At 34.7% G+C, this 14,287-nt stretch overlaps 2 protein-coding genes across 8 annotated transcripts in view; one reads left to right on the top strand and one right to left on the bottom strand.

The window, feature by feature from the left end:
• Nucleotides 1–14,287, bottom strand: part of LOC111058090 (sialic acid synthase) — a 64,068-nt gene that overhangs the window by 14,487 nt on the left and 35,294 nt on the right. For 2 of the 4 annotated variants that reach the window (XM_039425525.1, XM_022345589.2), the window contains exons 1-2: nt 5,211–5,346; nt 3,045–3,185 (exon numbers count right to left, since the gene is read on the bottom strand). The exons of 1 other annotated variant lie outside the window; for it this stretch is intronic. In XM_039425525.1, coding sequence (XP_039281459.1) covers nt 3,045–3,185; nt 5,211–5,213 — 144 coding nt within the window. In that variant the 5' untranslated portion in view covers nt 5,214–5,346. Of the gene's footprint in view, nt 1–3,044; nt 3,186–5,210; nt 5,347–14,287 lie in introns of those variants that run through there. One more of the 4 variants, XM_039425527.1, reaches the window with a different exon arrangement.
• LOC111051446 overlaps nt 6,606–14,287 on the top strand; it is an 89,334-nt gene continuing 81,652 nt past the window's right edge. For all 4 annotated transcript variants that reach the window (XM_039425521.1, XM_039425524.1, XM_039425523.1 and 1 more), the window contains exons 1-2: nt 6,606–6,740; nt 11,019–11,116. In XM_039425521.1, the coding sequence (XP_039281455.1) occupies nt 11,030–11,116 (87 nt within the window). In that variant the 5' untranslated portion in view covers nt 6,606–6,740; nt 11,019–11,029. The remainder of the gene's footprint in view (nt 6,741–11,018; nt 11,117–14,287) is intronic.

The raw sequence follows: 14,287 nt of genomic DNA, 5'->3' as shown, positions 1-14,287 counted from the left end.
GTAGGAGGTTAAGACACAATGAAACACCTAAATTATTTGAAAGAATAAGACTTTGATATTGTCAATATCACTTTTATTTATTCGAAAATTAATTTATAATTCAGAACCAGGTTTCATGGTAAAACCTACCACATCTTCAGCTGAACTAATAAGTTTGTTGTTATTGGAGGAACAGGAAATTCAATTTTAGGTTATGTGTTGGGATTGTATAGGGGAAGGAGAATGAAATTGTTAGTGGGAATGGATGAATTAATGATGAAATTAAACTATGTTAATATTTGAAGAATGGAAAATTACATTTCAAATGGAAATCTAGACATCTTAAAAAATATATATATATACATCAAATTTGGTTGGTAGCTTACTGGTGATTGTATAATCATTTATGGTTTTGATATTCTGTCTCAATTCTAAAGGTTATAATAATATTATAAAATTATGAAAACAAAGGATATTATTATGAAAACAATTCATAATAATTGTGATTAGTCTAATATAAAACACAATGAGATAATCAGTCTTATCTAATTTCCTCAATGTTACCTTTAGGTTGGTACTGGTCATGGCACCAACTTGAATATAAACTTAATTTTGAGAAATTTATCAAACTAAAATATTAAATTTCACTTAACCTTATAAGGTGCTTAATATAGTAGGGGGAGAGGGGAGAGAACTTAATAAGAAATTTGATAAAGGGGTGGGAGATCTTAGTAATTGAATTATTCTGTTCAACTTTGGGGTTAATTATTATTGCTAGTGGGAGATCATGGCCTAAAATTGAGATCCCTCTAGGGTTCAAAAGTTGAGTAATACTAGATATTGGAGCTGAGTATGAACATGATATTACCCACGGCCCACTTGTTATGTTAGGTTATATTGGCCAGATCTTGTAATGGGAACTGAATTGGAATGTTATCAAATAGACAATAATTGTTTGTACTTGAAACTATGAGTAGTTGTGAGCAAGTATTATGATAATATTTTAGTTGAGATCCATATAGATACTCAAGTCGAATTCTTATCAAAAATCTGAGATTATAATAATGGATATGTACACATTAATTTAAAATAAGGAAATAATCTTATTGGGTCTACCTGAACTAATTGATATACCCTAAAATTAGAAGAACAATATAATTGAGCTTATGTGGAATGTTTCATAGACTATGGACTAGAATATAACAACTATAATAAGTTCTAAAGATAATGGTGATAACTGTTATTGATTTGTGGAAGTTATCTACTTGTTATATATCATTAATCAATTGCTTATCTTACAATTTGCTTGGATTTTGAAAAAAAAAAAAAAAAAAAAAAAAAGAGCTAAGTATGAAAATGATATTATCCACTGTCCACTTGTTATGTTAGGTTATATTGGCCAGATCTTGTAATGGGAACTGAATTGGAATGTTATCAGATAGGCAATAATTGTTTATACTTAAAACTATGAGTAGTTGTGAGCAAGTAGTATGATAATATTCTAGTTGAGATTTACATAGATACTCAAGTCAAATTCTTATCAAAAATCTGAGATTATAATAATGGATATGTACAAATTAATTTAAAATAAGGAACTAATATAATTGGGTCTACTTGAACATTCCAATTCAGTTCCCATTACAAGATCTGGCCAATATAACCTAACATAACAAGTGGGCCGTGGGTAATATCATGTTCATACTCAGCTCCAATATCTAGTATTACTCAACTTTTGAACCCTAGAGGGATCTCAATTTTAGGCCATGATCTCCCACTAGCAATAATAATTAACCCCAAAGTTGAACAGAATAATTCAATTACTAAGATCTCCCACCCCTTTATCAAATTTCTTATTAAGTTCTCTCCCCTCTCCCCCTACTATATTAAGCACCTTATAAGGTTAAGTGAAATTTAATATTTTAGTTTGATAAATTTCTCAAAATTAAGTTTATATTCAAGTTGGTGCCATGACCAGTACCAACCTAAAGGTAACATTGAGGAAATTAGATAAGACTGATTATCTCATTGTGTTTTATATTAGACTAATCACAATTATTATGAATTGTTTTCATAATAATATCCTTTGTTTTCATAATTTTATAATATTATTATAACCTTTAGAATTGAGACAGAATATCAAAACCATAAATGATTATACAATCACCAGTAAGCTACCAACCAAATTTGATGTATATATATATATTTTTTAAGATGTCTAGATTTCCATTTGAAATGTAATTTTCCATTCTTCAAATATTAACATAGTTTAATTTCATCATTAATTCATCCATTCCCACTAACAAATTTCATTCTCCTTCCCCTATACAATCCCAACACATAACCTAAAATTGAATTTCCTGTTCCTCCAATAACAACAAACTTATTAGTTCAGCTGAAGATGTGGTAGGTTTTACCATGAAACCTGGTTCTGAATTATAAATTAATTTTCGAATAAATAAAAGTGATATTGACAATATCAAAGTCTTATTCTTTCAATTATGGAAAAATATCACAACATCTCATACCATACAATCAAATCACCTAAATTATTCATTGGAGAGTCGGCATTGCGCACTATGTTGAGGCTGCATCCACAAACACATTGTAGGGACTATTTTATTAAAATGGAGATTCTCAGTGTTCCCTGTCTCTATATTTTGGAAATGTGTGTATATATTTGAAGGTGTTCACTACAGACTATTAATAAGACGCATGAATAAAATACACGGCATAAGAGTACCTTCTCGGAATATCATAAATTGACTTTGTATGAAGAAAAACCCAGTTGTATTGGTAGAAAGATTTACCAAGTACTACCAATTCGGTTGCGGGAAATATTAACGATAAAAAAGTTTAAACGAAGTTTGAAATTATTTCTAAAGGAGGAATGCTTTTATAGTCTGAAGGACTATTTTGATTACTGTAATAGAGTCAAAGACAAATAGTAATTATATACTAGATATAAATTTAATGAAAAATTAATGGTGTCTCGCTTTTGCTAGCACTTTGACTTGTCTGACGCCGTTGAGGCCAACCAGACGTAATATCTATCTATCTATATCTACCTTAGCTTTTTGGATAAGTTTCTTAGCAATTTCGATGTCCCCTTGATGGTTTTGCCCTATCTCTGCTATGATGAAGCATGGATGAGAGGTGCCTATTACCTTATCGGCAGATATGATCAAATCTGGTACAGTGGTTTGCATCTGAAATATGAATGAATGAATGAAATCTATTGCAGATTTACAATTAACAAAAAAATTAGTTTCAATAAGTATCTGAAATGTAATAGAATACTGTAATACAAGGTGATTACTTATAATAAAATTAGTATAGTAAGTTCCACGTTATAATGGCAGTGTTTGATTAACATTGGTGTTGCTATCCTTGTCTATCATTCAAGAAAGCGGATAGCGTTATCTCTTTCTTGCTTGCCTTGAGTGCCTATCTCTGGCACTCTGTTGCCAGATTGTCTTTTAACAATGTAGAATTAATAGTTAATTAACAAAATATTTCATCTTAATTATGAAATTATTGAAAAATATAATTTTTTGCTCAATAAAATATAATTGATTATTTTAAACGTGAATGAACAGTTAATATTATATCAATAAACCTGTATCAGCTACCCTCCATAGAAGGCATTGACAAGACAGATGATCGGCAACGTTGTTCTCCTATCTTTCTCCACTGTCATTATAACGTGGACCTCACTATAGACGGTATAGGACCGTTAATATTTAATTATAATTTATGTCGTTGCAAGGACTGGAATCTCCAGATATGCAGTGTTAACAACTATTTTTCACTTTTTTTTTAAAGTAACTTCATGGATCTTCAAAAGAGGCTCCTCCATCAATCTCCCTATAGTGAGGTCCACGTTATAATGGCAGTGGAGAAAGATAGGAGAACAACGTTGCCGATCCTCTGTCTTGTCAATGCCTTCTATGGAGGGTAGCTGATACAGGTTTATTGATGTAATATTAACTGTTCATTCTCGTTTAAAATAATCAATTTTATTTTATTGAGCAAAAAATTATATTTTTCAATAATTTTATAATGAATTCTCATAATGATGGAATATTCTGTTAATTGAATATTAATTTTATATTTTTAAAAGACGATCTGGAAACAGAGCGAAGCAAGAGAGAGATAGCGCTATCCGCTTTGTTGAATGATAGACAAGGGTAGCAATACCATTGCTAGTCAAACACTGCCATTATAACGTGGACCTGACTACTCACTGGTTGCCCACACCGTGCTTTACATATTTTACCATTAGTATACCAGTCTGGTGTCCTAATTTAGACCTTACATGGTATAACCAGTGTGAATTAAATTGAGGGTTGGCTCCCAAGTGGCTAGCATCTTGATCTATTAGAGTTTTCTTCTAAATTTTATCTATGACATCTAACCATCGATCAAGAGAAGGATGAGAGGCTGGCTTCCAAGCCACTATACTCTGTGGAAGAGTTCATCCACGACGAGGGGACTGAGGTCGTCCACTGGTCTAAAATAAGGCCTAAGCAACATTGACACAGCCTATCCAACGGCAACGTAGCGGTATTAAGGACCACACAAGTATGGGAAAGGGTCAAAACCTAGAGGTGTGGTGAACGTAGAGAGTTTTAGAAAAAGTTGCTGAGAGTGTTGAAAATAAAGAATTTATCCAAATGTCTCCGCTTCCTTCTATCATCTACCCTACCTTCACCCCTCCACTATGTTTTATGTTTTGACCCCAAGGGCCAAGCCACATTGGGTGTTTTTTAAGGCGCTTTTGCGGACGATTGGCTGATATCAGGGTTGATTGGGTTGGCGTTCGGAAATCATGTGATAATCAGCCAATCGGAGAGCAAAAACGCCTCAAAAATCACTATATGTGGCTTGCCTCTTAGTGTCAAATCAAAGTGGAGAGGCGAAGGTGCAAAAATGTCTGAAAAACGCTCTATGTGGCTTGGCCCTAAAGGATGAAGAAGAAGTAACTAATAAGAAGTAATGTTTGTGTATGAAACAAGCTGGATACAGTGGTGTCCTAGCGGTGACCGAGTTAGCGACCCAAGTGAGACACCAGCCGAACACCAAAAGCTGGACACCAGCCGCTAAAATCTAGTATAGCCTCAAAATCATTAAAAAAAAAAATCAAAATTAACATTAAATCAAAATCAACATTAATTTATATTTTGGAAATATTAGTTCAAAATATATATTTTTTAAACTAAAATCTAAATTACCATTCTTTTAGTTCATGAAGTTCACATAACCGGTGCCGGTGGTAATTATTTTAGGTTATGTTGACATTTCGATTGAGACCGGGTCAAAATGGGTGTACAGCAAACTAGATCGCCAACAACGTTGGACGAATTCAAACTGACATGAGTTAGATTTTGATGTGAATAGCTAAAGGTCCAATAAGTAGTAAGGGCAGCCAAATTATAAAGTTATGCACCATGTGCCTGAAGATTGCCAAAAATTGATTAGTTATTAAAAAAATCTCCACATAGAATGTGTATAATTTTTACTTTCCTTGCCCTAGGCTATTACCATAGGTAAGGAAAGTATTGCTTTCCGAAAAAAATTAAGGTACCCCAATTTCAAAATTTCTATACGTTTCAAGGTCTCCTGAGTCCAAAAAAGTGGTTTTTGGGTATTGGTCTGTATGTGTGTGTGTTTGTGTGTATGAGTGTATGTGCGTCTGTGTACACGATATCTCATCTCCCAATTAACGGAATGACTTGAAATTTGGAACTTAAGGTCCTTACACTATAAGGATCCGACACGAACAATTTCGATCAAATGCAATTTAAGATGGCGGCTAAAATGGCGAAATGTTGTCAAAAACAGGGTTTTTCGTGATTTTCTCGGAAACGACTCAGACGTTTTGATCAAATTCATACCTAAAATAGTCATCGATAAGCTGTATCAACTGCCACAAGTCCCATATCTGTAAAAATTTCAGGAGCTCCGCCCCATCAATGCAGATAGATTTCCAATTATCAGGCTTCAGATACAATTGAAACAAAAAAATCAAATGGAGTAGATTGAGCATGAAAATCTCTACAATTAAGGTTCAGTATCATTTCCACCTAAAATTGAAAATAAGCTTTAAATTCGAGAAAATGTGATTATTCAATTGCAAATTATTGTTGATTCTATTAAATCATTCACTATGAAGAGATTGCAGACCTCATGTGTGTCTCCAGCGTTATTGCCCTGTCACCAGCTGGCTCAAATAGTAGACTCGAGATGTGCGGTAACACTAGCGTCAGGTGATCAATTTTCATAATGGCAAGGAAAGTTATGTGAGTGCGCCACACCAGATTTTTTAAATTGACGAAATGCTCACCTTTAGCTTTGTATGAGTATGCTTTCGGTTATGTTTTACAACGATGAAACTACTACGGAGAATTCACTTCTGTGGTTGGGTGTCTGGATAAAGTGTTCTGATGATAATTTCCTCTCTCAAAGCAAATATGGAAAATAATAGAAGGAAGAAATTGAAAGAGGATGAGAATTATCTTTAGAAACTCTATCTGAAAAAATACAGGAATATATTTTTTATGCAAAAAACATAGATGATTCTATCAAGTTTGCCAGCCTGGCTGATACAAATAATGTGACCGTTGAAACTTGTGAAGGCATTGGATGGAATTTCAAGTTTTCAACTGAAAAGGAGTGATTGAGTGAAAGTGCAAAGTGATAAAGTCTGTCTTTTCTAATTCAGTAAAGTGAATGTAATATTCATAAAACCATAAGATATTCTGGTAAGTGAAAAGCATTCAATTTTGTTACTTATTTCATTTTAGTAACGCCATTGTTGGTTACGGTAGTTTACTCGTCAACGTCTAGCTACTCTTTGTCTACCAACACCAACTATCACGATAAACAATCTTTTTATAATTATTTTGACAAGAATAGACAAGAACAATTTTCATTTAATACAAGATTTACCGTTGTCTATTAATGTGATCTAAATTTTCTTTATCCTTAAAGTTTCCAGAAGCTCTATTGTAAAAATGTTATGTACCGTACATAAGGAAGTTGAGCTGAGTTGATCATTTCTTTGTAATATTTAGATTTACCAAACTCCTAATAAAGTTCAGCCTAGGCTACATATTTAATTTAAAAAAAAATACAAATGAAATCATTCAAAACTGTACGACCTTGTAAATCTTTTACAATACCGTAGCCAATTGATAACAATGTCGAGTAACTTACGGTATGATATTTTGAATCCACTAATCCTACTGTAGCTTGGATTTATAAATAGTGAAATGTAAGAAAGTTAAATAAAGTATGTCTATCATATTAAATCAATCAATATATAATGTAGCCTATAAGCAATTGAAATCTGTAGGCTATTTGTGGGTTAATATATTAACCAACTTATATAATTACCATACTCAATCAAAACAACTTATTTCAATTGGGAACTAATTTTTAAAAATATGTTGCCCAAGAGGCCCCAAGATTAGCTCTGGCATCTAGTCTTTCTTGCTAAAGGTATGCATTTGTCTGTCTACATCTCGCCTTCGAAACTGATGAAGTGATAATAATTATATTCTATTACATGTAGGCTACATTTTTCGACCATGTGCACTCAAGAGAGACAAGAAATGTTATACAGTATACTAATGAGAAAGTTGGTCTCACTGCTAACTGCTTATTACTTTCATCTGGGACTACAATTATCAATCATGGGGTTTCAGCTCTGTTTTCAGAGCTGCTAATTTTCAATCGGTATGGTTTTCAACTGTTGGTTAGTCAGTCTTTTGAATGTTCTCCAGAGTTCCAAAATGAGGTACATTTAAAAATTATTGTACTGATTTGTGAAGTTCATTCATTTTTCACTTTTTGTGTAGTTGAGAAGTTGATATTGTGGTAATTATTCATATTGAATGAAAAAGACTAAGAAATTGTCAAAAAAAATTATCAGAGATTGACAATGGTGTAATAACCGAAACCGGTCTTTCTAATTATCAATAAATCAGTGGTTTTTTGACAATTTCTTAGTCTTTTTCATTCAATCATTCATTTTTGTTTGTAAATTGTCAGTGTTATGAATAAATTTTAAGGACTTGGATCAATTTCGGTAAGAGAAAGAAGAAACAATGACTTAACTTTCCTATTCACTTGATTGAAGTAAAAGTGTCGTCCTTTTAAAAAGGACATCGTTTTGGAATTGTGAAGAGCATTTAAAAGACTGTGATCGACCAGTTAAGAGCCATAACAATATTATTGAAGAAGCTACCAGTAGTGGAAACCATACCGATGTATAGCTGCTCAAGAGAACTACTTTGGATTCTATAACAATTTCATTCAAAAATAAGCCTAATTAAAACTTAAAATAATTTGAAAATATTAATTATATTTAAAATTAGTTAAATATATAAAATCAGTCTCATTAGTTTTCTGACACACCTCGTATATGTGCAATTGGTTGTATAAAATATGAATATCCGTGTTTCGGATGGACACGTTAAGCCGTCGGTCCCGGCTGCCTAAAAAGCAGTCGTTAGGTCATGTCAGAGGCCCTGAAATTGATCAGTTGCGACCTGAAAACTCTGACACCAGACCTGAGCCAGCCAGGTCACTCGATATTATTATTATTAATTGGTATATCCAGATCAAAAACAGGGTATAGACCACGAAATATAACTCCTGCCACATGAGACTCAACTCTGATCTCAGCTTTTTAGGTTGGGGGTAAGAGCTTGGTCAGTTTCTCCTCGGCAGCCCTTACCCTCACTTCGAAAACTGGTAGATTGCATGCAGTGTGAGAGTGAAAGATTTGAGGGAATAATTATTGCCTTTATTAAGGGCGAAGTTAGGACTAGGTCCTCTCTGCCACACTACCCTGAAGAGAGATAGATAGATGCCTTTTCATTTACCCTCTACAATATCAACCTTCCGGTAGTCGCGCCCTACTCAATCACACGAACAGTCGCGTGTTGTAATTTATACAACATCCAATTTTCCAAATGTTATACCTGTTCACTGTCAAAACATATTAACTAGTAGCTATGTGAACAGTAGACCTCACGCAGGATTCTCATCCACAAGTACCTGATTGAAACTATAGACCTTATGGAAATACAGTAATAGACTGGCTTCTACACACATCTGTGTAATCACTTGTCAGCTGATTTATGATGAATAATTCTATACACTGATTTTTACTCTAATATTGGCGTATGGAGGAGGCTCCTTTTTCCTTTCATATTATCCTTGAAATGTAAAATTTCCAAAAACCTTGTATATACGTCGACGCGCAATTTAAAAAAGGAACATACCTGTCAAATTTCATGAAAATCTATTACCGCGTTTCGCCGTAAATGCGCAACATTTAAACATTAAGAGAAATGCCAAACCGTCGACTTGAATCTTAGACCTCACTTCGCTCGGTCAATTAATTGTATAATTACTCTTTCCATCTTCTTGGATTATTCACGCCTATGAACATTTGGATGATTACCATTTCATAGCCCAATAAGAAGCAAAGCCATCAATTCTGTGTTATTGGTTCGTTCATTTACAGTCCCCGTATACAGTCTTTCCCTATCTTATACACAGTGCGACTTATGCACTGTCTCGACTAAATGGCACCTAAAGACTGAACCATTGCTCGGTTAATACTGCAACTCAGTGGATTGATCGGGAGAAAGTTTTGGAATGCATAGGTGACTCATTCACTGACACCACCCCATTCAATAGTTTTGTGCAGCAAAAACTGTCACTGTTGTACTTTTTACAACAGCGCGACTGCCGGAAGGTTAAGGGCGGAGTTAGGACTAGGTCCTCTGCCACACTAAGGGCACACCAACGTCTGCTAGCGGTAGCGAGCTCGCTCCCGCGGAGGTAGTTTTTCTGGAAGCAGTTCACACCAAAAAACGTCCGCCAGCGGTAGTTTGGTTTTGTTCTTGTTTTGATGAGGCTGGTTCTCTAGAAGTGGGGGAAGGCCGGCAACCAGAGCGCTACCGATGGCGAAGTTCTGGAGTTCGCTTTCCATGTTATTAGATTGGCCACGTCAGACCGAGCTCACTACCGCTAGCGGTACTCCCACTAGGAGACGTTTCAAAACTTCGCCTGGCTCGCGAAGTGAAACTACCGCCGAGGTACTACCTCCGCGGTAGCGAGCTCGGTGTGACCTGCACAACTTAATAACATGGAAGGCGAGTTTTTTGACTTCGCTACCGCCGCGGATGCGAGCTCGGTGTGACCTGTCCTTAAAGAGATTGATTGATTAATTGCCTTTATTAGGGCGGAGTTAGGACTCCTGGTCCTCTCCACCACACAACCCTAGATAGATAAATGCCTTTTTATTTAAACTTTAGAATGTTAAAAGTGATTTGGGCGAAATTGAGGCAATAAAATCCCTTCTTTCACTCAATCCACAATTATTAGTTACATAAAAATAATAAAAAGACACCCCTACATCCCCATGACGCCAGTCACTCTTCCACTGTTTGACGGGTAGAGGAGAATGTTAAGATGTTATATAGCGTGGCCTCTACTGTATATGTATTGTCTTAAGGTGCGTACAGATATACGCGCCGCGAACATGAGCAATTCACTTTTAATCAGCTGACTATATCTGTATTTTTACAGAAATAGTAAGATACAGATATAAAAAGCTTGGCATCAGCTGATTAAAAGTGAATTGCTCATGTTCGCGGCGCGTAAATCTGTACGCACCTTTAGGCTCAACTCACACTTACGCGACTCAGGTCGAGAAGAGACTCGACTCTAGTCGACTAGACTAGTCATTCTGTCACCATTTGACGTCGCGGAGACTAGAATCGACTGGTCTGAGTGTCACCATTTGGAAACACATGCTCTCGACTAGAGTCGAGTCTCTTCTCGACCTGAGTCGCGTAAGTGTGAGTTGAGCCTTAGTATATGTGGGTGAAGTGGAAGAGTGTGATCCTATTGCCTCAACTTCTCCCACATCACTTGTATTATTGTGAAGTGTAAATAAAATATAAAAAGGCATCTATTTATCTTATACAATTTAATATTTTCTCATTTTAAACTGATTACAGGTGAAAATAAAATGGATTCATCCACAAATAGGAGTATTTTACAAGATAAGACAAATCTCATTTCTGATGCCACTACCCCTTCCAGAGACATCAAACAGGTTAGTCATTTTATTTATAATTCTAATGTATTTATAATTTTATTATTACTTCATAAATAACATCGATAAATTGTTTCTAATACAGGAAACCTCCAGTAGGCTACAAATAAACCTTTTGAATCAAATCCTTTCATATATTGCTTTCAATACTGTATTTTTATAACTTTAAGGCCCTTTGCACACTGGGCCACCATGCTCCACGGAAGCGCCACCACGTGTTAGCATTGTCTCTTATTTGTCACTGCACACTAGAGCCACCAGCCGAGCATCCAGGAGTGTGGTGGCTCGAGCCGCCGATTTTGTGTCGCCACAAGACTGTCGCGCCACCACGTCATACCATTGAGTATTATCTGTCATTACACACTAGAGCCACCAGCCACCACAAAATCATCTCCAGTTAAGTTTCAATTTAAATCAAGTTCAGTATAGTTGTCTGATGAAGTCGTCGTAATGAATAGCGAAACAATTCGATACAGAAAGGTTAATTCTTGAAGTTGAAAGCAGACCAGCTATATGGGACATGTCTTCAAAATTATATGCAGACCGGGATGTGTAGAAAAATTCTTGGAGGGAGATGGTAAATCTTTAAATTGAAAAATTTAACCTCACAGTAAATGAACAAAATGTATTTGGTAAGTTATATAACCATTTCTCTTAAGTATTATTCATTAAACATGGTTATTCATTGTCACCATTTTTCACTATTTTCGTGTGTAATCAAACGAAAACGCATCAGTCTTATAAGGCTGTGCAAACCACCACTTGACTCATCACTCCAGTTCACTAGATAACTCACGATCAGTTGAATAAGAAGCACTCTGTCAACATCACGAAATATAATAATTGTCCTATGATTCATTAAGCTACTACCAAAATAAAATATTGAAAAAGTATTTATTCAAAGTCACCAATGTTCCCAAAATGGGACATGCTTGATTATTGACTAAAACACAAAGATGCCTACATCCCCAAAATGGGACAAGCAGAAATATCACCTTGAAACTCATATTTAAAAAAATGTATGATATGGATATTTTATGTTAAGGCTAAAAATAAACTTTCTACTCGTGATATTTTTCAAAGTTTTTCGATTTGTATATCATCAAGCTATCAAAATGAAAAAGTTTTCTCAGGAAAACATTTTCTTCTGATCATTACTTTTTGAGATATGAGCGCCTGAAGTTTGAATTCTTGGGACAGAACACTTCAAATTTGGTAATATATGAATCCATGAGATTTAGAGGATGAATTCTTCATGGTATTGTTGATCTAGTGAAACAAAAACTTTCTGAAAATATCAATTTTGGGAAAAGTTATTCAATTTACCAAAAATAACCCAACTAAAAGTTATTTTCTGGTTATTTTTAGTGAATTGAATAACTATCATAAAAATTGATATTTTCAGAAAATGTTTGTTCCACTAGATCAACAATACCATGAAGAATATATCCTCTAAATCTCATGGTTTTATATCTTACCAAATTTGAAATGCTCTGTTCCAAGAATTCAAACTTCAGGCGCTCATATCTTAAAAAGTATTGATCGGAAATTTTTTTTTTCTCAACAATACCATGAAGAATCTATCCTTCAAATCTCATGGATTTATATCTTACAGAATTTGAAATGTTCTGTCCCAAAAATTTAATCTTTAGGCGCTCATATCTCAAAAAGTAATGATCAGAAAAAAATGTTTTCCTGAGAAAACTTTGATAGCTTGATGATATACAAATCGAAAAACTTTGAAAAATATCACGAGTAGAAAGTTTATTTTTAGCCTTTGCACAGCCTTAACATAAATATCCATATCATACATTTTTTAAAATATGAGTTTCAAGGTGATATTTCTGCTTGTCCCATTTTGGGGATGTTGGCATCTTTGTGTTTATTAGTCAATAATCAAGCATGTCCCATTTTGGGAACATTGGTGACTTTGAATAATATTATATTATTTTGACTTTATTATTATATTATATTATTTTGACTTTCAATATTTTATATTGGTAGTAGCTTAATGAATCATAAGACAATTATTATATTTGGTGATGTTGACAGAGTGCTTCTTCCACGTCCATTCTTCAACTGATCATGAGTTAAGTAGTGGCTGTAGTGTGCAATGCTATCAAATTTCGATGGTGGCGCTTCCATGGTGACGCCTAAAGTAAAAACACTCACATTGTTTTGGTGAGGCGACCGTTTCATGCTGGTGTTGCACATTCTCAAGCCTAACAGAAATTGAGTTTCTCACACCGAATGTGTGTTTCTTCACTTTGACTTTATAAAAGTACAATAGTAATAATTAGTGAAAACAAGATGGATAACCAACAACATATATTGCTTTTATTACTTGATACTTGAATTCATTGCCATGGACTGGGTTTTCCAGATAGGCAGTGTCCAAAGTTTTCAATTACGGTAAAAAACCTGCATGGTTATTTATGCTGTGGAATTGTTTTTGACTCTCAAAAGAGGTTCCTCAATCAAATTTTGCCGTGAATAGAGTGGTCTTTCCAGGAGTTTATTTTTCACCAAAGTAGGTGGGCCGTCCACTAGAATCGTTTTCGTCCGAACTAGCATCGGCCGTAAACTACCGAACGATCCCCCATAAAAGAAATGAATAGATGATGCTCGTCCATTGCAACAGGTTCATACGGCCGTCTCTGGCTTTTTCGATCCCAATTGAATGGGATTTCCAGCTCTATCCGGCCGAACTAACTAGTCGAGCTGAGACAACAAAGTGTTCCTAACCTAAAATTGTTTCACAGTCTTGTTTGTTGAAGCTGTTCTGTTTTATTAAGTTGTAACTATGGACAATTGGTTGATAAGTTTGGTTCAAGAGCATGTTCCATTGTGAGATATGCGAGACAAAAGATATCATCATCGTGATGCTCAAAAGAATCTGTGGACAAAGATTGTTGAACATAAATAAATAGGATCTGAAGGTAAGATTATTGTAATAAATAACTAATTTAGTGGATATTTGTATATTCAATTTTCAAAAACTCAATATAATCATTGTTCATGAAAAATGTTGGTGGCTATGATAGTAGTTGATTCAATATTCAATAGTTCAGCCAACTACTGAACTAGACCGACGATAACGGTTCCAATGGACGACCATATTCGGCCTAATTAACGGCCGACAGATTCGTCCGAGCATGGGTTTTTCCCCAG

The sequence above is a fragment of the Nilaparvata lugens genome, chromosome 4 (assembly GCF_014356525.2).
Source record: "Nilaparvata lugens isolate BPH chromosome 4, ASM1435652v1, whole genome shotgun sequence".
In the NCBI taxonomy this organism is placed as follows: Eukaryota; Metazoa; Arthropoda; class Insecta; order Hemiptera; family Delphacidae; genus Nilaparvata; species Nilaparvata lugens.
This window is presented reverse-complemented; position numbering and strand designations above follow the sequence as displayed.